The sequence below is a fragment of the Parambassis ranga genome, chromosome 22 (genome assembly GCF_900634625.1).
Source record: "Parambassis ranga chromosome 22, fParRan2.1, whole genome shotgun sequence".
In the NCBI taxonomy this organism is placed as follows: domain Eukaryota; kingdom Metazoa; phylum Chordata; class Actinopteri; family Ambassidae; genus Parambassis; species Parambassis ranga.
Window position 1 is genome coordinate 8,935,644 of NC_041042.1, and position 24,704 is coordinate 8,960,347.

General features: G+C 41.3%; 4 protein-coding genes across 8 annotated transcripts; 2 read left to right on the plus strand and 2 right to left on the minus strand.

The window, feature by feature from the left end:
* Nucleotides 1-642: 642 nt before the first annotated feature.
* On the minus strand, nt 643-4,242 carry tdh2 (L-threonine dehydrogenase 2). Its single transcript, XM_028395260.1, has 8 exons — nt 3,338-4,242; nt 2,729-2,771; nt 2,572-2,642; nt 2,333-2,482; nt 2,067-2,239; nt 1,877-1,967; nt 1,513-1,782; nt 643-1,376 (listed from the first exon to the last, which is right to left on the minus strand). Exons 1-8 carry the CDS (start codon nt 3,528-3,530, stop codon nt 1,231-1,233), a joined length of 1,137 nt encoding a protein of 378 aa, XP_028251061.1. The 5' UTR covers nt 3,531-4,242; the 3' UTR covers nt 643-1,230.
* A 44-nt stretch (nt 4,243-4,286) lies between these two features.
* LOC114427287 (myotubularin-related protein 9) lies at nt 4,287-7,959 on the minus strand. 4 transcript variants are annotated; one of them, XM_028395248.1, is made up of 9 exons: nt 7,450-7,957; nt 7,129-7,185; nt 6,562-6,670; nt 6,352-6,477; nt 5,767-5,940; nt 5,476-5,693; nt 5,227-5,388; nt 4,984-5,125; nt 4,287-4,603 (listed from the first exon to the last, which is right to left on the minus strand). In XM_028395248.1, exons 1-9 carry the CDS (start codon nt 7,632-7,634, stop codon nt 4,388-4,390), a joined length of 1,389 nt encoding a protein of 462 aa, XP_028251049.1. In that variant the 5' UTR covers nt 7,635-7,957; the 3' UTR covers nt 4,287-4,387. The 4 variants fall into 4 exon arrangements, with proteins under 4 accessions (XP_028251049.1, XP_028251052.1, XP_028251050.1 ...); XM_028395250.1 differs by having other exon boundaries at nt 4,342-4,603; nt 4,994-5,125; nt 7,450-7,959; XM_028395251.1 differs by lacking the exon at nt 6,562-6,670 and having other exon boundaries at nt 6,352-6,427; nt 7,450-7,959.
* Nucleotides 7,960-8,690: 731 nt separating this feature from the next.
* Nucleotides 8,691-10,891, plus strand: fam167b (family with sequence similarity 167 member B). The gene is made up of 2 exons (XM_028395291.1): nt 8,691-9,103; nt 9,495-10,891. Exons 1-2 carry the CDS (start codon nt 8,801-8,803, stop codon nt 9,756-9,758), a joined length of 567 nt encoding a protein of 188 aa, XP_028251092.1. The 5' UTR covers nt 8,691-8,800; the 3' UTR covers nt 9,759-10,891.
* A 2,254-nt stretch (nt 10,892-13,145) lies between these two features.
* lck (LCK proto-oncogene, Src family tyrosine kinase) lies at nt 13,146-24,198 on the plus strand. 2 transcript variants are annotated; one of them, XM_028395243.1, is made up of 13 exons: nt 13,146-13,369; nt 14,733-14,844; nt 15,304-15,364; nt 16,108-16,198; nt 17,009-17,107; nt 17,257-17,360; nt 18,026-18,175; nt 18,280-18,432; nt 19,568-19,747; nt 21,682-21,758; nt 23,197-23,350; nt 23,448-23,579; nt 23,668-24,198. In XM_028395243.1, exons 2-13 carry the CDS (start codon nt 14,740-14,742, stop codon nt 23,862-23,864), a joined length of 1,503 nt encoding a protein of 500 aa, XP_028251044.1. In that variant the 5' UTR covers nt 13,146-13,369; nt 14,733-14,739; the 3' UTR covers nt 23,865-24,198. The 2 variants fall into 2 exon arrangements, with proteins under 2 accessions (XP_028251044.1, XP_028251043.1); XM_028395242.1 differs by having other exon boundaries at nt 13,147-13,369; nt 14,730-14,844.
* Nucleotides 24,199-24,704: the final 506 nt, after the last annotated feature.

Here is a 24,704-nt window from a genome sequence, read left to right on the forward strand (position 1 = left end):
CTGTGTGGCGTTGTCATGGAGACACACACAAACTAGCGTCAGCTACACTAATATAATGGTAATTAGTTTGATTGCCATTGCTAGGCAATCAAACTATTGTTATTCTACGTCTTTATTAATTTGATTGCAGAGCAATCAAGCTAACAATCAAATCAGAGCAATCAAACTAACTGACTGTTCTTGTCTTCAGCTGTTTCTCTTTCATATCTTCATAATATTAAAACATTTTCTCCTTTTCCAAATAAGAGCTCCATCTTTCTAAATTCTTAACTGTGTTTCAGCAAATTAAGTTCAGATTGCAGATTCTCCAGCAATTCAGAGCAATCGTTCATATCAGCGTTCAAAGCAATGCTTCAGCTGTGGCAATCAAACTTGCATTTTCTTCAGGAAATGCTTTTCTAGTTTTTGTCTGATCGTTTTGTTACAGTTTTAGTAGTATTACAGTTCTTGTAGATTTACATATGTCTGTATATGTTTTGTATTTAAAAAAAAGCAGCACAGTACTCAGTGCTGTTTGAGTAAATCATATTTTATTGCTCAAGGTATGATTCAATACACTGCATTGTTATACATTGCTTTTCAAAGTAATTAAGGCTTCATTTGATAATGGTAGTCATTCATAATCAAAGTCACACTGCTGCCAAAAAGTACAGTAAAGGGCTTCCTGTTAAATGCCACAGCAAAGGTAGTGGGGGTTACAGTGTGCGATTTTCACTTGATTATACTATAAAAGACTGCTTCATAAAACAGCCAGAATGAGCCAGCCATTCCAGATCATCCTGGAATCTAAATGTACAACAGAGTTGTTACGCTACTTAAATGTGTAACTGGTCCATATTGTATTAGACATTGTAATAGACATTTTAACAGACTGTTGAGTCCATGCATGCAATCAACATGACATTTGGAAATCTCTAAAGTTTAAAAAATATTTTTACTGTTCCATCTAAGACACACCCAGATGTGAAGTGATGCTTATACCATGTTAACAATTAAAAACAACAAGATGAAGAGAAGGTTTGACGTATGATTCCCTGAAAAAGACTGTTGTGTGCTTGTGTATGACAGTTCACTTTCCACTGTGCCACTTTCCATAATGCTCCAGAGAGACAGATGATAATGAATGACAGTTTGTAAGAGTGAAGTGAAACAAAGTGTGTAGTATTGGTAATGCAGGCTGAAGAAAGGTCAGTGGTGCGGCATTGGTCAGTCTCTGTAGAGCAGGTTTTGCTAGCTGACCGGCAAGCCCTCGTTGGTCCTCTTGTCTCGAATGGAACGCAGCATGTCTGACACCAGCTCCTCAAGCCCGAATGCTGGTGCCCAGCCCCAGTCTCTCCTAGCATTGGAGTCATCAAATCTTACAGGCCAGCTGTCTGCTGCAAATGGACAAATAAGATGGCCACATTACTACGTTGTTGTCAGTCAAATGAAAGACAGTAGTGTACTGTGGAAGCTTGTACTTCATGCACTCTTTCAAAGATGTATCATCCTATTTATCATATTTATTCATACCGATGGTCTGGCGGACAGAGTCAGGATTATAGGTGACCTTGAGGTGAGGGAGATGCTTGCGGATTTCTTGGGCCACCTCCTCTGGAGTGAAGCTCATGGCAGCTATGTTGTAGGTACGCAGCGACAGCTGGCACTCTGGAGCCTGCATGAACTCTACTGTGGCACGGTGGCAATCAGAGATGTGCATCATGGGAAGACGTGTGTCAGCTCGCAGGTAGCACTCATGGTGACCTGTGCTGAGAGCATCATGGAAGATTTGGACAGCATAGTCTGTAAAGACAGAGATCCGCAGTTCTTAGTCCATGACATCCAGCTGATTAAAGTGTATTTAGTCAAAATATGCATACATGAGGTAAAGCAGTACCTGTTGTTCCCCCACCAGGTGGTGTGTTGACTGAGATCACACCAGGGTAACGTAGACAGCGAAAGTCCAAGCCATATTTATGATGGAGATACTAAAGAAAAAGAAGCTGACTGATATTGAGATTTGGCATTTGATATATAAAGTTATGTCATCATATTTGACTATGCATGCATGCATCAGAAGAATTTACCTCCCCCATCAGTTCACCATGCACTTTAGACACACCATAGATGGTTCGAGGTCTTTGGACACATAGGTCAGGGGCTGGGTCACGTGGAGAAGAGGGGCCAAAAGCCCCAATAGTGCTGGGGACAAAGAGGCGCAGGCAGTTCTCTAGGGCCAAGTCCAGCACATTATGTAGGCCTGGAAGTGCAGCAGATGACCAGAGAAAAAGTGTTTTAACCTTTATATTCTTAAAAACCTAACACATGTAAACAGTGCACTCATCAAGCGGACCTGTGATGTTGATCTTCCGTGCCAAAGCCACATTAGCCTCACCCACAGCACTGAGCAGAGCGCTGTAGTGGACCAGCCAAGTGATACGTTTATTTACAATCAGTTCTCTGAGGTGCTTGTAGTCCAACACATCAGCGTATACAAACGGGCCTAAAGGGAAAAGAGACAGAGTGGGGATGGCATTAAAAAGCAATAGTGTGAAATAAGTAAGGAAAATGTGCAATGAAATCTAAGCATACCGCTGGCGATAACATGAGGCGGGGGCTTCTTGATGTCAGACAGGATTACATTTTCTTTTCCATACTGTTTTCTGGACATTAAAATACATTCAATTATGTTCCCACTTCAAACATTTTGTGCAAACTATAAGACCTCAGCAAATTCTACACATCTCACCTTAGCATCTGTGCCAGTCCCACACCTAATTGCCCAAGACCGCCTGCAGAAACCAATAGAAATGTGTTAAATAAGTGAAAATGAAACATATGTTTTTGGTATACGAGCTGAAAAAAAGCTCTTTGTTTGTTCCAAAGCTTTATGTCTGGACAAAAAGTGACAGCACACTGTTGTTCTCTGTGTGGTCACTCATTGGTCCTTTTATGTCACTATAGTACTGTCTGTACGCACCCTATTGTGATCAATTAAAATGGGGTCGTGTTGCTGCACAGTGAAAACAACTCAGAAAAATTCCATTTATATCAATGATGACAGAATTAATCTAATATATTTCATTTTATATCACATTAGTGATCTGATAGGAGTTGATCTAAATTACTCCCACTCACTTCTTTGTAAGGTGCCCCCGAGTAAAGCGCTCAACAATGCTCTGTGGACAACAATAGAAAACAGTGGCTGCACAGTGAAAGTAGTAGAAAGCAATGGCAGCATCCCAGGTGTGTACCCCAGTGTTTGGGTAGTTGTGGAAAAGTCCATCTTTCCCTGAATAAATAAACATCATGTAGAGGCAACTGTGTTTTCCTATTGGCAGACAGAACCAAGTATCACCTGTGATGAGGACGCGGGGGTTCTCCTGAGAAGGTGGGTGGCTGCTGGTTTCCATGCTGTTCCACCTGCTCATCTGCCTGGACAAAGAACTGAAACGAGGACTGGGCCAGTTCTGCGACCTGCTGAGACAGCCTCTACAAAACAGGCCCAGTACAGCCGCAGTGGGCACACAGACTCGCACAGCTGGTTGCATGTCCAGCAGTCCTTAGAAATGTCACAGTGAGCTTAACCAGACAAAAGCGATCATACTAAATTATACATAAACATTTAGTTTTTAAAAGGTAAAATAATATAAATGGGAAGAAAATAGATTACCTGTGTGCTGACAAATTTAGAAATCCTACAAAGATGATTCTTAATCCAAAGTTAGAGGTAAATCCAGAACTATTCCTCAAAACTAAATTTTAGTTCCAGAGGCACAAGATTACCACTGAATGGGTCACCATCTCATTTTACCCAGTAACCACTGGATAAATAAGCAGGTGTAGAGAGTCATGCTGGGCGATGTGGTTCTTGTCCACTCTGTATAATCACCGGCGCTTGTGGCTCTTGACTGAACAGGACTACAGTCTCCAGCTTGCAAAGCTCCGTGTGTGCAAACATGCTGACTTGCTGTGCACAGGGATTTGTATTGTGAAGGGTGTTTAGCTGAGCTTAACAGGACTGGGAGGTGTGTCAGTTATACAGCCTCCTTCTATTGATAATATTTCTGAGGGAATATATGTCAGAAAACAATCATCCCTGCTGCAATAATGCTAAACAGGGGGTACAGTTACAGAAAATTAACACTTATCTGGTTTAAATAAAAGCCTTACAAATCTTACTATTCTTATTTAACTGTATTTTCCCAATTAAATAAATTAATAAACTTTTAAATGACACCACTGCTTTTTTGTAATACAATTTTTATGAAAGCATAAAAACACTGTACATTACACTCTGAGGGCATTGGAAGTAATATTCCTTTTTGAAACATGGTCAACATGTTCAGTTAAAAGCTAAATCAGCATCAGCTGAGCACCAGCTTCCCCCACTCAATGACCATGTTCCTTATTTCCTCCTGAACCTCTTCAAGGTGTTGGGTCTGCGACGGGTCTGAGACGCCAGTCTCAGGAGCAGTGCCTCAGAAAAGCCCAGTGCCAAGGGGAACTGACGCCACAGCTGCCACACACAGTCCAGCAGCAGCAGGAAGACTGGAGACTCCTGCTGGAGACGAGCATGGGAGTACGCTGAGTGGGCACATCGATGCTGGAACGGGTGTCCGGCCTGCAGAGAACATATGTAATTTGAAGTTTATATAAACTTTAAAATTATTTTCTTAAGAACTATACTTATGTTATTGTTTTAACTGAAAGGACTACTACTACCCTGACAGATCATCTGTTGGGGTAACAGATAAAAGTATTACTAAACTAGAAGTTTAACTAAATATTATCAAATTATTAAAACAATCTTTAATAAAATAAAATAAAATAAATAAGAATGTGACTTGTCAAGCCCTTTCACCATAAAGACTCTACTCTATGCCTTGGTTTTGAATAAAAAAAATTACTGGTCTAAATATAATAACTTAATTTATTATTTGCATCCCTAAAAAAATTCTGACTCTTCAGTAAAAGTCTTTATTAAAAAGGACATATTGCTACCTGCACCCACTCTCTCTCCAGCAGAGCCAGGAAGCCTTCCATTGTACGGCAGTGTGGGTCCATGATGAGCTGAGCCAATGTGCTGATGAGCAGAGAACAGTCTGTCCCTTCAGAGCCGTGAACCAGAACTGAGTGACCATCCCTGGACAAAAACAAGTGACATATGCAGGATGAAAAGTGTGTGATATCCTGTACGTACACCAGAAAACACCAGAACACACACACTGTGGGTGTAGCTTATACCTCTCCACGCACTCAGCCAGTAGTCCAGCCGTTGACAGAGCAGTTTGGACATGAGACAGCCACTTTGAATTCTCAAGCTTACTGAGCCAGCGGTCCATGTTGTGGGACTCATCACCACAAGCCTCCACCAATTTAATGAGACTCTCCTGCAGAGATTTACCCCTGCAAGCAACATGAAGAAGAAAACAAGGAGAGAGCGGTCAGAATGATAGGACAGCAGCACTAACACGTGGTTGGCAGCATCCACACCTTTCCATCTGTCTGTGCAGTCTCTTCCAGCGGCTGTAGCATGATTTGGACTCAAACCCTCCACCTGTCATCCGGGCCTGCTGAGCCTGCTGACTGGAGCGGGTGTCGATAATGTAACCTTTGTCTGAGCCATCAATCACAGCCTGGAGGAGGAGCTCGTCTTCCTTGCAGCGCTTTCTATTGGCTCCTGTCAGTGGCTGACTGCTGCGCACAATTACCTGTAAAGGTTCAATCAATTTTAGTGTTTGATTAGCCACACGTAGGCTAACAGTGGACATTAAAACACCTCACCATGCCATTCTTCCTGTGGTAGTAGCAAAGAATGGGGAAGCGTCCTCCCTGTCTGAATTTGGCTGCTTTCTTCAGAGTGTCATCGTCTATGCTGTGTGGGACAATGACTGCTGGGGGGTAGGAGGCACACACCAGGTAGTCTCTGTTCACACTGCTTAACCTCCACCTCTCATGCTGCAAACAGTGGAGAGATAAAATGATCAACCCATGGTCCCAATGCAGTCAAACAACAGCTCCACCTTGAAAGTCACAGAACTGTGTGAGCATGCAAGCTCCAGTTTCCCAAGATACCACCAGGTTCTGTGAATCTCATACCCATAAAACACATACAACAATGCCACCCTCCGAGTCCACCCATTACCATAGCAACATGCTACTCCCAGAGGAAGATGTTCAGCATGAATTCACATTCTGATGTTAAGGGAAAACAAATGAAAGCTAAGCAGTAGGGATATCCTGAATCCTGACCCCATAACATTTAGCCTTTTTCCTGTCATGTGGTTGTTGGATCATTCTTGGAATAGGTTGCCTGTGACATTGTGTAGCTATGTGTTGTTGTTTTTATAAACGTTTTATGTTGCTTACAAGTTCCTTCATTTGACTGTAGTGCTTTTCAGGTGATGAGAGATCCCACTGGTCCTCCAGGCTGAGATCTGTGGGTCTGTAAAAGAAAGGATACGTGTCCGAGACAGAGTCCAAACAGGACAGGGTCTGCAGAAAGGAAAAGATAAAGGTGAGACCTGTGACAGTTTAAATGAAAGATACAGTTGTGTTTTAATGCAATATATAATGTACCTCGATAGAGTGTGCAATGTTGAGACACTGCTCCATGCCTGGGATGTCCAGCTGGAGCACACGGAGATCTTTACACTTGATGGTAATTGTCCCTGATGATCCAGACATCCTTCACATATGCAGACACACACACACACACACACACACACACATGCCATATAAATGAAACAATGAAGGCAGCCCCCTGCTCCACCCCTCAAAGTCCCATGTTTTGACTTTAGCAGTGCAGCAGGATTTGCAACAGACTAGGAGGGTGCACCTAGTCAGCTTGGCTATGTGTGTGTGTGTGTGTGTGTGTTTGGCGGTCTCTTCCTCTACTCATTTTTACTTTACCCGACCAGAAATACAGCAAGTGGTTTCAGTAATGCTTTCACACAGATAAAAAAAAAAAAACTGTTAGCAGCAAGCAGCACAAAATGTGTGTGTGTGTGTGTGTGTGTAGGGGGTGGTGACAGGAACACAAGAGTTGTTATAATCTTGTTATGTGCAAATTTGCCTCAGCGCTTCAGCAATGTGGACAACATGAGCAGCAGACAGCAGCAGACACATGGACCGTGATATCCAAACCTTTCACTGTGGCCTGCATTAGAGAAGAACCCGGGATAGCCCAAAAGGTTTTCCACACTGGTTCAAGAGATTTGAGGAAGTAATTAGACATTAGCAATGATTAGACAGCTTTGATTAGTATGATTATTTGTGTGAACATGTGTCAGTAATTGATGATTGATTCATTCTTTCTTTAAACAATTAAACACACGATTAAGGTTATTAATTAAAATGTGTTTAGTGATATTTAAGAAACAAATGGAACCACGTATCTTCACTCCAGGTTTATATATGTACTTGACCTCCGTGAACTGTTAATAAGATGTCTATTTACTCCCACACCTTTTCTCAATGGCGTCGATGTTCCTGAGGAGCAGTAAAACCTGCCGAGAGCTGCTCTCCTCTCTGTCCGAGAACAGCAGGTGGTGGCCGGTGATGCACAGGGTCCCTCTGCTCGGCGGATGTAGCGGCTGTCGGAGCACAACGTCCTCTACATTTGCCGTCTTGATGTGCTCAGCAAACTCCATGAGCTCCTCTTCAAACGCCAATAAGCTCCTCTCTGCTGAACTTTTTTTAAAGTGTCGGGGCCCCTGACTGCACTGCAAATCACTTCCCCGCCTCTCTGGTAAGAAAATGAAAGCGCTCTTCCTCCTCTGCACACACAGCTGGTTGGGCAGCGCTGCAGTTGCGCTGTTTGTTTTCACGATAAGGTTTCTATAAATAGATAAAACTTCATTTTTTCCTCGTTCATTGCCGTCTTTTCACTTGGCTACACAGTTTAAACACACAGGTCTCCAAACAGAAGACTGCTCTGTGGAATGGAAAATGCGTAGCTTAGGGCGACAAAAGACGGAAGTGCACATTTCCTGAGAAACAATGAATGTGTCACACTTTAGTGATGGCAAAACTTAGTGGTGGTGGCACAATAGTATCAGAGCGCAACAGGGATGTACATGCAATATTACACATGACCACCAGATGGCAGCATAATCAAACCTAGAAAGAGGTCTAAACTCAAACTGTCAAATATGTTGGATTAACCGGATGTTGATCACGAACATGTAAGATACATTTGGTACCTCTTTGATATTAGTAAAGGCCTTAAAATATTTGATAAGTAAAAAAGTTATGCCCTTCACAATGTAAAGAATTGAAAGAAAACATCAATTATTGTCATTATTGGATTTCTTGTGCAAAATGGTTTGGTAATAGTAATGGTTTAATGGTAAGTGAAATGCATTTTTGTTCCAATAATACTTAAGTAAAACATTGTATTTATAACACAAGTAGCCATTGTGTGCATTATAAGGTTATGTAATTTTGAGATCTATTTTAATGTTAGGACATCTGAACACATTGTCACAATATTATACGTATGTTATGTGCTAACCTAAAATTGTAATTGATGTGGAGGACAAATCCTTAAATCGCCTTTTCCTTGAAATTATAAATGCGCAGCAAGACTTTTGTTTTCCATCGATGTGAGACCCAGACGGTGCTGTGAGGTCAAGGTCTGACTTCCTTACTTATAAATGATCCAGCCTCCCTGTCCTCTGTGGGATGGGCGGTCACTGCTTCATTCACTCCCTATAAAGGAGCCTTGGACCTGTTGCTGTTTAAACGCCGAGCTGCCACTGTAGACAGAGTCTCTTGAGTGTCAGTTCTCCGCAGTTTATCCCCTTTTTTTGCGTCAATGGATTTTAGGGAGTCTGGAGACGAGTTCTCTTCCGAGGGAGACACGGAGGATCTGGATAACGTGAAAGCGCTCACGGAGAAGCTGAAGTTACAGACACGCAGACCATCCTATCTGGAATGGCAGGAGCGGGTACAGAGTGGACCGTGGAAGGAGAGGAATCCAGGAGACAGCCCGAGCTGTGGAGGACAGGTCGTCTCCATGCCTGCGCTTCTGAAAAATGAGAATTCGGAGCTGGTTGTGCGGAACATCTGTGGCTTTGATACCATTGATGATGCGCTGGAGTTTCTGAGAAAAGAGCTGGTGAGTTTATTCTGACCATTTTTTTTTATTTGACCCAAAATATGTTCATGAAAGATAAGATAATTATCCTCTAAAGGTGATCACAAACTAATCTTCATGCGTTTCTCAGAAATTCCTCTTTAAAAGATAGTCATCTCCTCAGGTGTCAATGTCCTGTTTTGCATGACTGCATGATATATGCTTCACTGCAGCGTTCAGAGCCTAAACAAACACCCTGTGAAGCAATATAACACCTGTATTCTCAGGCAGCTACCCATATATTCCACACACCAGTGATTCACACCCTTAGTGACAAGATAAAAAACTCCACATTCAAATGTCTGCATATTTCCAGTGAAGCTCAACCCACATCCCTAATTCTTCACCCCTGCCCCCCCCCCCCCCTTTTTAGAGAGAGATGCAAGTCCAGGACAACCACCTGGCCCGCCAGCTGATCCGTCTGCGTGCAGAGATCCACCGGCTGAAGGTGGAGCAGGTGTGTGACCGCCACAAGGAGATGCTGGACGATGCCACATACGAGTTGGAGGAGTGTGGAGAGGAATCAGACCTGCTGTGTGACATTCCCATGAAGGCGGCTTTTGCTCTGTCCACCCCTCTGAAACATCTGGGTCTCACCAAGATGAACATCAACTCCAGACGTTTCTCACTGTGTTAAAACCTTCATCAGCCTTCATTCATGCTGCTGAGGATGTTCGGCTGGCCTCCTCTCTGTTTGTGTAGGCATGTTGTTAGGGTTGTTTCCTCCAGCCAGAGTAAAGAGAGGCTGCCAGCAAACGGTGCCATGAGTGAAAATAAAAATGACTGCTTTAATGAACACAGACTTCCTCTGTGCTGGATGAAGTCGGGGCTGTTTGTTTGCACAGTGCAGTGACTTAAAGAGGATGTGAAATGTTAAAGATAATGTTGGATATTTCATGCCGAGGTAAAACAAAGATTCACACCTGAGAAAGAAATGCAGAAGTGAAAGTCAGAGCTAAACGTCACTGGAAGATTGTCACAAAACCAATGCTCACAACAACAATGGGAAACTTCATGGTCCCAGAACACAGCAGGACCTTTTACACTCATCATAAATTACACACATGACTCTTGTCTGGAAGGCAACAGGGATAAAAGACTTTTCTAGCACATTATTAGTTCATCAAGAGCCACCAATAGCTTTGTGTGGTCAGAAAGAAAACATTAATTAGACTTTGAAAAGAGTCCAATTTGCCTATAAATATATATGTGTAGCTTATCGCTAAATAACTATAATGGAAGTCTTATGCTTATTATGTTTTTTGAAAATAATTTGCTAAAAATGTACGCTTGCATAGAGTTATTGTTGTTAAACCTATCATTTGAATGTGCAGAGTAACATTTTTGTATTTTTCAAACTCTCACTCCTCAACAGAGAACCAAAGGACTTTTAACCATTTGGATGCCTTAATTCAATCACCAGAAGTAAAAGGATACTTTTATGCTATAAACCAATTACACAGTGATTACATGACTTTACACTGTCAGCACCAGTAAGCATAGCACAATGTAAATGCATTTCTATTAGCCATCTGTCACAACCAAACTCACAAAATAACATTTGTCCTATTTTCTATTGGTGTCTCTGGAAGTCTACTGAGAGTCTGTTAGATCTTATTTCAGGCATCTAACCAAGGACACTGGACAATTTAATACTTGATCTATTCAGTAGCACCTTGGCTAAGCTAGGAGTGGACATTTCTGTCTGTATTATGCACATTAGTGACACGTTGGATATTTTCAGTTGGCACTGAGAAGAGATCATGAAAATAAAAAAACCGGTGAATGAGTCCAAACTTCTAAACCCGTCAGTCACATTTTGACTCAATATTCCACAGAGTCCTTCAGCGCACCAACAGACTCCAGCTGGTGGAGCCGTCATCAGGCCAGACTCTCGACCAGTATCCTCACAGGAAGCGGGAGGTCGCACTCCAGCATTTTTTACACCTCTTCTTCACAAACCAAAAATATCTCAGTAGCCTCACTGCTGTAGTGACAGAACCCAGGAGGCTGTTCCTGCTGCATTTTGTTTTCCATTACAAAGTCCAGATGCTTAAGAGAGCACAGACTGTAAGCTAACATGGCTGGACAGTGACCAAGTATATTTAGATACTTTAATATGTACTTTTAGTAATAATAGAGCAAGAAGAATTAATTTTTTATGAAATGTATAAAACATATATTAAAGAATGTGGTTTGTAAAAGCATACTACTGTTATATGAATGTATACACATAACAAATTATATATAAAATGTCTTTCTTAGACATAAAACAAATCATTAAAGATTCTGATTATAACATATGAATATTTTTTGAGTTTCAAGTCAAGTATCCACATGTTCTATCTGATCCAGCTCCTTCGTCCCTCCTCCATCCTGAAGACATCGAGGCACAATGGTGTCTTCTCTTCTTCCACGAGACATTCATAACTGGTGTAACATCCACATGTATGAATGCAGCCCCAGAGGGTTGTGCAGAACTACAGACATTGTTGGACATAATTAGTCGAACAAGAAACCAAATATGCCTTAGCAGAGTGCGGTCACTGTCTGAAACCAGAGCACAACCAGCACCGTTGACACGATCATGATGTGGCATACTTTAGGACTCTTACGAGCTCATGTGTGACGTGGGATCTGAATAGTGAGAGAGATATGAAAACAAATATGGAGGATTGAAAAGGGCTTAGGTATTGCACCTTGAGGCTGCGCATACTTCCACAATAAAGCAATGCAGACTCGTATTTCTTATGCAATTGCCCTGCAGAGACGATCACCTGACCTTTTCACCCCTGTATCACACCACATGTCATCATATGAGCAGGGGCTGATGACATTGTAAACAAACGCATATATATCTATCACCTTATCTTGAAACTAAACAAAAATTACATAACACATGAGTAAGCATTAGCAGCACAACTAAGTAACAGTTCTGAAGGAGGTCAGCACCTGCATTGTAAAGCAGGCAGTAGGAGGGGTGGAAAACTTTATGCAGATTGATAACATCTCAGTTTGATTGCGTAACAGAATGTGATTTCCAACCACATTTGGAAGCAGTGACAACTGCAGTCAAGAGGAAAACTGGAATACCCTTTAAGCCTCAGAGGGCCCATGTCAAAAGCTGATCTCCATAGATGGTGAGGCTCCTTATGTTTGTCCGATTGTTTCACGGCGGTTGTTGAAATCACCCCATGAAACAAACTGGCAAAAAGGTGAAACAACTTCACTGACACTCTTTAACGGAAAAAAAGAGTTAACCTAAGTGGTTTCGTCACAAGTGAGACTTAATCTATGCTGCGGCATATTTTTGTGCACTTCCTGTAATGTTTGGACTGACTTCCTGCCAGTGCGCGCTCTGTAGCAGCAGCCATTCGCCACAAGAGAAGAGATGCGGTCCACAGCTTTGAGCTGTCTGAAATGTAGAAAAGGTGACAGCAGCGACTCAGAGTATGTTCAAAATCTGAGTCGTATGTGTCACGTATCTTCTTCAGGGCCAAAATATGACTGTGGTGGTGTCCTCCGTGTCCCTCCGTATTCTGATGTGTGAGCTGGTCATCCACTGATAGGAGGCTTTCCACTTGACACATGTCTATATTTGTGTTAGCCAGAGCCTATTTTGAGAAGGGTTTTTGGCCACAATGAGAAAAGCCTAAACCGGAGGCTGGAAACCACAACATAACTATTTAACATCATCTGCCTCTATATGACAACAACCCACTCTGCAGCTGCATATTAATGGTGTAAATCTTCACCATAAATGTCATTAAACACATATGTACACAGAAACACACAAACATAACCTCACCGCCGTCTCACAGCCCACTAAACCTTCCTTTTTCTAAACTGCATTGGAACGTTCACATCTCGTCTCCTACTTTGGGGAAGTTGCTGTCCTGACCCCTTTACACTGATGGGGTCTTTAACGTTCCCCCTTCTGCTTACACACAGCTGCACAGTGAGCACCTGTTAAAAGCCTGCAGAGCAACCCTCATCCTTTCAACGACAGGAAACTCTCTGGGTGCCTCTCCTCCACTTTGGTTGTGTGTGTGTGTGTGTGTTTATACAGACACCACATCAGCACTCCTTGCACTCAGTTAGTTATAATAAGAGAAGAGTGGATGATGACATCTTCACACCCAAGCCTGACTGGTGTCAAAGTCACGTCTTGCGTTTATTGAAGAATATATCTCCATGGCGGCACCTGGATTCTGACATTATTGGACACTTGTAGAGCCATTTCAAAAGGTAAGTTTCAAACTAATTTACCCAGTAACTGTCATATAATAATATTATAATATAATAGGTAACGATACGCACTTTCAATTTCAACGTTCGTAGTATGTTTTATAGAAAATAATGCTACATGAATCTATTTTTTTACTTACAATAGTATGGTGAAATTTGAGATTTGATTATGATGAGCAGCAGAAATGACTCATACATGCCATGTTTGCTAAAAGGAATCTTTTGTTGCCATGAGCATTACATAAATCTGATAACAAAGCATATTCTAGCTGGTTGCGTGTAAATAAATCTGTATCACAAAGACTTAGAATACGACCATATGTGAGCTACAGTATGTTTATTAATCCACTTCATAAATTGATTATGAAAGTCTGACTTGGAAATACAAAAGTAAGACTACATTTTATTTCTTTAATCTGGAGATGTGTTTGTTCAGGGTTACACTGACATATGTTAGCTCCCACTTGCCATCAAGATACCCCTTTGCAAGCACCATCAATCAAGAGTATAAGTTTGAAGGCGATCAGCAGCAGATCAGAAAAGAAAAGGGTACCCCTCAATGGAAAATGATGACATGTATGAGTCCCAGAGTGCAGTAGGAGTAAGCGTAGGAGTGCTGATAATTCACCAATCTGGTTATCCTCTGTGGTTCCCTCCTTTTGGGTCTCAGTTGCTGTGGTGGGTTGTTATTGCTGGGTCAGACCTCTCCAGATTTTTCTCACGGCTTTGAGTCTTTGGGACTGGTGGCCACTGCGATTAGCCCACTGACCCTGTTCCACAGAGCAGTCCAATGGGAGCCAAGTAAGCCTGAGAAAGAAGACTGTTCATGCCAGTGTAAAACACAATGCAGAGCATGTGCAGACGCTGGATTATGAAAGATTAACACACTGGTGCAGTTTTATAGAAGCTACTATTCAAGTCTGAATTGGAATTAGAGCACGTGAAGATTTGTAGCATTGAAGTGAAGCTTTCTAAGGTCTGCATTGGGATTAGATGTGGTTCTTGTGCATGTATGATTTAAGGAGGTAACAATAAAAAAGTTTGGCTTTAGTCTCATTTTGGAGTCTGATTCACCACTGATCCGCCATTTTGAGGCAAGATCTTCAGTGACACTGCACCAAGGCTGGTTTCAGAAATGAAAAATATTGTTGTCATCCGCTTCATACTGTTCTCTTAAAAATGAGAATTTTAACAGTGAAGAAATGTTTCATACATACATATACATAGTATTGTATACTGTACAAATTCAACGTCTTTTGCTATTTGTTACTCTCCTACATACACTCGACAACTTAAATTACTCTTTACCATTGAGATTATAATTTGTAACTATGTATAATAATGTGTTTATTCTAAACAGCAGAAACAAAATGGGATGTAACTGCAGCTCCGACTATTCCGACGAGTGGATTGAGAACTTGGATGAAATCTGTGAACACTGCAACTGTCCCATACCTCCTCAGTCATGCAACCCAGTAAGTACAATTCGTGCCAGTACCTCAGTGCAGAGCATGAATAAGTATGTGTTTATACGAATGGCTTGTGTGACTGGATGACCACTTGTAGGACAAACACATGTGTGAGAAGGTGTGAACATTACACAGGCTCCCACAGTTAACTTTGTGTAGGGTAAACTCTGCCACCAATATAAAGTACAACATGTACGGTTCAGTCTGAGTACGCTTTACTTACATAACTGTGAGGGAAGTTGTCTTTTGTGTGAGTAATTAAATGGGAGCATTACTATTCCCTCAATGTTGTTTATTTCCTCTCTCTGAGTTAGATTTCCCATGAGATTAGAAATAAAGGAGAAAACCACCTGCGTGTGGTACACTGCACTAAGACGATTTCTCAGAAATGTCTCTACTGTGAATGTGACATAGAATATTGCTTATTGTGCAGCATCAATCTTAAACTTATTTCCTTCTTTCCAGTACACAGATCAGCTGATTCCATATCCCTCACAACATTCACCTCCTACGTCACCTTTACCAGGTAAAAAGAATCACATTTTTCTGTGTATCCTTTAGCGATTTGATATGAATCATTACACAATTACAATTACAGTTTAATTGTATGCCCTTAAGTCACAAAGAGCTTTACAATCTGAACATGCAGTCAGACATATGATTCAGATCAGGGAAATTGCACAATAAGTCCCTTAATGGTGTGGGGGGTGGAGATGGAGGTGGTGGTGATGGTGGTGGGGGGATTTGCTTACACCGAATGTTCTATTTTCTACATGTATTCTATATTTTTGTGCCTATCGCTTCCGTGAGAGCAACGTGTGACATGCCGCAGTGTTTTATACCAATCTGACGAGCACCACGTCGACACTTGCTCGGTGGGTCTTCTGAATGATAGGCAGGCTAAACTGAACCAACATATTAATAGAGAATACACTTCATATGTACATACAGGTCCTAATGATTCAATTAAGTGTTTGCTGTATTATGGTTATGTCCTGATATACAAAAAATGCATTTTTTCTCTCGCATTCTCTCGTACTCAACTAAATTTCTTTTCGAGGCATCAAGATTGAACAGCGCCTACAAATTAGACCTACTCACTGCAGGCGCTTCAAACCACTGTCTGCCTTCACTGTCGCCCTTGAATGTTTAGCATCAGCCATTATTCAAATGTATCAGTATCACAAGTATTTAAACACCCAACACATACACAAATTTCAAATATCATAACTGCCAAGATATTTCAGCATTTCAACATTTTTCTTGCAGACAACCTTGTTTTGGCCGTTTACAGTTATGAACCCAACCATGAAGGTGACCTGGGCTTTGAGAAAGGGGAGAAGCTCAAGATCATCAACAAGTAAGCTGCCCGGGACCCCACTGTAAAAATGTTTGGGTTGATAAGTGTGCACCACAACTATTTCTCAGCATCTTTAATAGCTTTACGGATCCTTTACAGTTATTTCGCACTTTTTCCGACTGGTTGTTGAGAATACATGACCTCACCCCACGCATCCTGTCTCTCTCTTCACTGCTGAAAATTAAATGCAAAACAATACCAAAAAAAAAAGTTGAGCCATGTGATGGTACTGCGGCTTCGAAAGAGGAAACCAAAGCTTCCAAAAGAAAAGGGATAGATATATATAAATACATGTAAAGGAAATAAACTTTTTCCGTTGACAAATAGGATGATAGGATGCAACTGAACTAGGGCTGTAAATGCACTGAGGTCTGTACTATTCTGGAAAGGTTGTGATATTAATAATAACATGATGAGGACATTGCATCATGTATGTATGTTGGGCTCTGAGGCTGTTAATATTTATAACTGTTAAACAGTTTTCAAAGGAAAGTCTGCAGCTACATATATTAAAATAGATGACACAATTATTTTTAGAATTGAAAATGATGCCGGTGTATTTTATGTTGATTTCAATGAGAACAAAAACCTCTTTACACTTAAACTTTTTACATGGGGACAGTGTGGTGAAGAAAAAAAAGGCAGTATAGTGAGCACGCCTGTAATGTTGGTAATACAAGACATCGCTCTGCCTGCAAAGCGTGATGCGGTCCATTTCATGCAGTGATCACTTACATCCTAAAGAGCCCCTAGGCATCACAGACATGTAAACTAACTCGTTCTATTATTTGTTTTTCTTTTGACACCCAGGGATGACCCAGAGTGGTATATGGCAGAGTCTCTCACAACAGGCCAGAGAGGCTACATCCCATACAACTTTGTAGCAATGACCACAATGGAGACTGAACCGTACGTCACACAGGAAACACGACGATATACCTCTCAACGCCACGTTATTCAACCTTTCATCTCATAAAGATGCATGTGCTGCAGTGTCCCACAGGGAAGGGAAGTGGTTAGCTCAAAGTGTGAAGCATGCTGTGTATTTTGTGCTGCAGGTGGTTCTTCAAGAACATTTCTAGAAACGACGCCATGAGGCTTCTCCTCGCTCCTGGGAATACGCAGGGCTCCTTCCTGATTCGAGAGAGTGAGACGACAAAAGGTGACATTACCTCAAAATAAAAAAAAACATTGCAGCATTATTTAACTCTATCTTTCTAAAGGTACTTTCAAAGCAGTATTTCTACAAATGGCCTTTGATAAAAATCATTTATTTAAACATTAACAGGGTGGGTGAAACAAGTCAGATCATGCTCTGTATGACTGGTGTCCTTTGCATCATTCAGTTTTGTTATTACTTGTAGTATTTTCCCATAAAGCCAGTTGTTTCCCAGTTTGCTTCATCTGGTTTCACTTGTGCTTTCCCAAACACTGATAGAGAAGGTGCAAATAGTAATAGTGATCAATTTGTGTGGAAAATGCTTAATCAGCAGAACACAGTCCACTAGAAGTGCACTTTTAATTAATATATTTAAATATTTTTGTAACTCCAAACCCATAATCATCGTTTCTCAGTATCAAGTGATCTAGTACTTGATGTCTTAGATGTCTCTAAGGATAGCTTTGGTTGAAAAGGTTAATTATTATTATTACATATTATTATGTATTAGAGGTACCCACACCAGCCTCAATGACTACATAATCTCATTGCATTTCCTGTTTATGTTAATAACACAAGTGACCTTATTTGACAGGCGGTTGGGTCTGCCTATAAAAAACTTTATTTCAGATTAAATAAACTGACTCCATACTTCACGTTTGTTGCAGGCTCATACTCTTTGTCAGTCAGGGATTTGGACCACAACACAGGGGAAGGAGTGAAGCACTACAGGATCCGCAACATGGACAATGGTGGCTTCTACATCACTGCTAAGATAACCTTTAACTCACTGAAGGAGCTCGTCCAGCATCACTCACGTGTGTACTGATTTTTTTTTTATTTATGTTTTGGTTAATCACTAAAACTGTTCTGTATCTTTGTCTGGATAACATTCCACCTGTCTCCTCTCTCTGCCATCCAGGTGATGCAGATGGGCTGTGCACAAAGCTGGTGAAGCCATGTCAGTCAAGGGCGCCACAGAAGCCCTGGTGGCAGGATGAGTGGGAGATTCCCAGAGAGTCCCTGAAGCTGGAGCGCAGGCTCGGAGCCGGACAGTTTGGGGAAGTCTGGATGGGTGAGTTATTTTCCGTGAATTTTCTGCTTTACATGTATAAAGCTCGGTTGTGGGCTTGAACGTGTGTCTGTCAGATAGTTTTAGCCAGGGTTTTTCTGCAGTGTGTGCAGAAGAGTTTCCTCTGCACTCTTAATTGTAGGCTTGTTTGAGCTGGTTAACTGAATGATGATGTGAGGTATTAACCCTGTTACGCAACATCGTTTAGACTACACAAGAGCTTCTGGATCTGAGTCTCTGGACAATACTTTCAGCATTAAGCAAAGCAAGATGACAACATGTTTGATCACAAGGGTATCAGCTGAACTAAACTGTGCCACAACCTCATTATTATTCAATTGGAGGGGTAATGTTTCCTCTATTTTCCATCCTCATTTGCCAGCAACATTTAACATGCCAAACAAACCACTGTTACATTACCAACCATGAGACTATTCCTCCTCACAGACACTTTCTGTTTACAGTTCTGCAGCTAGTGTTTGTACTGTGCCCTCATCTTGAATAATGGGAGTGACTGTCACTGGCTATGAAATGTTTGTTCACATTATTTAACCTGAAGTTATTTGAATCATACCCATCCTTTGTAACAAGATTTCCATTGCAGATAAGAGACAAAGCAGAATACTTTGAATAGTAAATAGAACATGTTGCCAGCATCGCTGTGCTGCATGCATGGTGTTCAGTGCTCCGTGTTGAGGTAAAACTGGTTGGCGGTGGCTTTGGTGTGCATGACGTGAGTTTGAGCTGAGATGACATTATGTTTGCATAAAAGTTATGTGCTATTGTCAGTTTGGCACATATTTGATGACAACTCGTGAGAATAGCTCTGTGTTTGTTGATGTTATATGATGAGATGACAGCTGGGTTTACTTGCCTAGCATGGTGCTGTCAGTCAAAAAATCAATTGCTTGGTTACAGATTTAACACAGACACAGTCAGTGCGGAGAGTATGAATAGATTTACCCTGAATGTGGGCTGCACTCTGACTCAAAGACAAACACTGGCAGGACAGCTGTGAGCTTGTTAGTATGCAAATGTTATCATTCAGCTAAAAATGCCAAAGGTCGATTAGTACACGTGTTGTGGACTGGATATCAATTGTGTTTCTAATCAGAAATATTTCAATGTTTGTTTTCAGGTGTCTACAATAATGACAGGAAAGTGGCAATAAAGAACCTGAAGATAGGGACGATGTCAGTGGAAGCCTTCCTGGCTGAAGCCAACATGATGAAGAACCTTCAGCATCCTCGCCTCGTTCGCCTCTTCGCTGTGGTTACCCAGGAGCCGATCTATATTGTCACAGAGTACATGGAAAATGGTAGGTAGTAGTTCTCTGTATGTCACAGCCTGGAGCAATCTACTAATAGTTTAACACCTCATCCATCAAGAGGGAATTCTAAAGAAATCATCCAAAAAAAAACCCAAAACGAGCTCATGGGGTATTTCCATGAAATGACTACATCTGAAGATAAATTAGAAAGACATCCTTCTGTAATCATAGAGGCTCCTTTCAGTTAAACTAAAATATGTCTAAGCCTGTCTGAAATGATCTGCTCCTTAATCTCCTGCCCTGTTACCATGAAACAGCAGAGAGAGTGAGCTGTGCGCCTGCAGCAAAGACAAAGGAAGTGTGGAGTCATAGATGTTCAGGATTAAACATGTTGATTTTTTTAGCGGACAACAAAAGACCGGGCTGCGTCATGACTCTCACCTGTTCTATGAGTCAGAAACTATGCTCCACTCCAGTGATTCTGGTGAATTGCTATGATGAATATGAGATGCACATTACTGGAACTACAATCATCACCTCTGATTGAACATGAATGCAGCAGTGTGAGCGCAAACCTAAATAAGGAAGCTACAGTGTGGGTCTTGCCTCTCAAAGCACGCCGCTCTGCTGAAGTGGCTCGGCTTCTGATTCTGAGGCTATTTTCAGCTTCCCTCCATGACCCTCCTGTATTTGCTGCAGTGCACTAAAATGTTTCAGAGCAAACATGAACTTTCACATCTTCTCTGGGCCCCCCTCCAGACAGGTTACTGGTGTTTACACATCGAGGGGAAGTCGGTTGGAGGCGAGAGGTGTTAAAATGGGAGAAGATGAATCACCGTGTTATTGTTCACAGAGACCCCTGATGATGCCTGGCTCTTGTCCAGACTCTGCATTACGCACAAGCTCAGACACATGTACATAAACATTACAAACTGCAGCAGAAAACAAACATACTTTTACAACTGTTTGTTCCCCACTGCTTTTCCTTCTCAGCCCAGATAACAGGCAATTTACATATGGTTATAAAATGGGGTATCATGGGTTGCAAACGATTTTCCATATCACAATCTGTGTCCTCAATAAAGGGTTATTACACCCAAATGCCACTCATATGAAAGTGATCCAGTATCTGTTTCACTTTAACCTCAAAAGTCTTTGTAAACCTGCTGCACTGGGAGGCACACTAACAAAATGCACAGAAAGATGTTGTCACAAACACAACAACAGCTGAGCTGAATAGAATGCCTTTGTATAGTCTTCTGTGAGTGGCTTGTAAACCACCAGCAGTGGCCCTACATAACGCTGCGTCTTTGTCTGGGATCCACGTGTGGACAGGACACAATTGTCTCTTCTGTAGTCGAGAGAAAGGATGGTTCGGAGTCCCCATCTTTTCAGTTTGTCCCGTTTTTTTTTTATTATCAAAGACAACAAAGATGGAAAATAACAGGCGTGTCATCCAAGCTTCCCTTTGTGGCCTTGACAAAGAGGCTAACTCTGGCTCTCAGACTTCAAAAGCAGTCTTCCGGACTTCAGCAGAGGAGTAAATGCCTCTTCTTTCCTGGCACAGTCATTCCTCTTAAAGCGTTTCCTTTGGTTTGACTTGGGTGGCTGGGGGTGCAGCGGCATTGTTCTGTGCTAATCAAACCCAACACAAAGTCAGCTATCAGAAATCAACTTGACTGATGTTCTCTGTGCTTCCTCAAAGTGTTACGTTCACTGATTTGAGCTGCTATTCTGGTCCAGCTCAGTTTATTTATGTCAGGGGGGGAATTATGGAGAGTTTGTTTGTTTTGTTTTTTTTTGGCAAAGGAAAAAAATCATTGATCCTCAAAACAAAGCATGAGTTTACATTTATTTTTAATTAATATGTTTTGTACATGGCACATGTTTATACCATTTATCCTTTGCATATTCTTTATGAGTTAATAAAAACATGAATTAGTGCTTTGCTGCGAAGCTGACTTGAATGGTCTTTTCAACAGGTAGCCTGGTGGATTATCTAAAAACAACAGAGGGAAGCAATCTGCCAGTGAACACTCTGATAGACATGGCGTCTCAGGCAAGATATCTCTCTTTACCATCACTGTATCTGTTTTCCTATCATTGCACTCCATTCTAGACGAATCTTGTACTAACAACAGACCTGTGTGTGTGTGTAATGTTTTATGTGAGTCTAGACACTGTGGCCCAAATAAAACTTTACTAACAGGGTGCTAGAGAGGACGAACTCCTCTGAAACCCCTCTGGCCTATGCACCGGAAATGTTGAAGGAGGATGACACTACTTGAAACTACATATCTGATTCAGATTCCATAAATTTGATCAGTCTATATCTATATCACATTTTAGCCTTTTTGATAACCGATATGTCATCCTTAGAAAAGGTGACTGTCCTGTAGATTTGCAGATCTAACTCTATCTGAGTATTGGAGAAAATGGGTTTGTGTTCAATTTCTTTCATAATGCTTTCTGAAATGTTAGCTGTCAGAAAAAAAAACTTATTGTGGGTGTGGGAATGAAAAACACAACCACAGGAAGATAGACTGAAGTTTCAAAGTCTGCCCTGACTGAAAACTCGCAGCAGGCAAATTCCCCAGCATCTTAGAGCTCAGTGCAGAGACTTTATACAGAGTGGTGTGTGTTCTTTTATTGCGTCAAAAAGCCAGTCATCATGCGTTGATAGTATTTGTGGCAAACTAACTCTAACCACCATGTGATGCACCATGAAAATTCAAATGATTAATGATTTTGTTCTTGCAGAAGTATTGGAAACATTGCCCGCAGCAGTACCTTCTGCTTAAATTGTATGTATGCAAATGTAATTAGAGATCAGACTCAGATTATTGTTAACCACAGGAGGGCAAAGCAAACGTTTAATTTAATTTAATTTAATGGATGCAAAAATAAGGCTTTAAACAAATGAAAGAAAAGACGTAACAGTAAAAATTTTACAAAACACTTAGACACACGTACATCTCAGGTTTCTGAGGAAAAAGCGAGGCCAGTGACACCTATGTGACAGATTTTTACACCAGTGCTGCAGCGAAACTCAATGTTTACATTCACACACAGAAATTACACAAAATAACCGAGAATAGACTTTTTCAGCTAAGACACCAAGTTTCTTAGTCACTGTTTTTTTTGTAAAATGTACATCAATGTACACTAAAATGAGTAATCTTTGAATCAAACACATAACCAGCCAGTTAGCCCATCTGTGGTAAGATGAAGTCAGGACTGCAGCTTTTCTTCTACCAGGAAGTCAAGCTGGTGCTGCGTAGGCACAGCTGTGCACCTGGGTGGAGTACAGAGGTAAAAGGGTATATGGAGCTGACCTGGGGAAGTGGTAAACTCCCTGGTTTGGGAATCTTTCTGTTCATGTGTCCAACATACACAAACACTGCGCAGTAAAACACACTCACAGGCTCCTCACAGCCATTCATTTAATGCTTAAACACACACAGATAGCATACTTAATGATGTGCTGTCCCCTGCAGGTGGCTGACGGCATGGCCTTCATTGAGCAGAAAAATTACATTCATCGAGACTTGCGAGCTGCAAACATCCTGGTATCTCATGAGCTTGTCTGTAAAATAGCCGACTTTGGACTTGCAAGACTCATCGAGGACAATGAATACACGGCCAAAGAGGGTAACAACTTCTTTTCAGTTGTTCACCAGGTTTTTATTAAGTTATGTCTTAGTTTTTACTGAAGTATCTCATACCCAGTTATCTGTTTTGTTCATAGGTGCAAAGTTCCCCATTAAATGGACTGCCCCAGAATCTATCAACTATGGCACCTTCTCCATAAAATCTGATGTGTGGTCATTTGGGATTCTCCTCACTGAAATAGTGACATATGGACGCATTCCTTACCCTGGTAACTTCTCATTCTATTAAATGAATATTTTTATAGTAATGGTGTAATGTGTATTGTAATTGCTATAAACATTTTACCTGTTGTTTAGGCATGTCCAACCCAGAGGTGATCCAGAACCTAGAGAGAGGCTACAGAATGCCAAAGCCCGAGGACTGCCCTGATGAGCTTTATAGCATCATGTGCATGTGCTGGAAGGAGACCCCAGAGAACAGGCCCACCTTTGAGTACCTGAGGAGCGTTCTGGATGATTTCCTCACTGCCACAGAGAGGCAGTACCAGGAGTAACTGTGGCAGACCACAAAGACAAAGAGACACATGCAATAAATACTCAAACTAAAGGCACAGTCTGTGAATATGAATGCTGGATTTTGGTCTTTGAAGAATATATGCCTTTCTACTGATAAGAGTCAAATGAACTGATAAACTCTCTAAATATAAGTGTTTAATTTGATACTGTATGAAACTGATGTGAAACAGCAGGATTACAGCCATCTCTGGGACTCGCAGCTGCTCGCCTGGTGCTCATTATTAACATGTAAATACTGTCCACTGCTTCAGCTGTTTTACTGCTACTAATATGTCCATTTTTTTTTACTTTTAGTAAAAAGCTTTACACTGATGTTGTGTGCTGTTGCATTACATTCAGGAGAATCCACACCACACACAATGAACCCAAGCCAAATCAGAAGAGCCAATGATTTATGCTACTGCACTTCATACTGCATTTGACACAGACATAGAGTTATGCATGTGTGAGAGACAATACAGAGGAATTAGCTCATCATTAACTAGCTGCGTCAGTAATATGTTAACAAGTTGCACCATCCTTTGGCAAATTCCCATTGATACTACACAAACTCATATGAAAACAAAACAAAACAAGTTTGATTGCTGCAGCTGAAGCATTGCTTTGAATGCTGATGTGAAGGATTGGTCTGAATTTGAGTTTGATAGAGTAGCATCTAATGAGCATTCTAAGACCAAAATGGAGTCTGTAGCTTGAAATTTGTAGGAGGACATACATTTATGACCCTCGTTGAAGGGCTCTCCCATAGTTAAAATGTTAAAAATGATGCTGAAATTGATTAATATTTGAAAAGTTATAATTTTCTGAAAAAAAAAAAT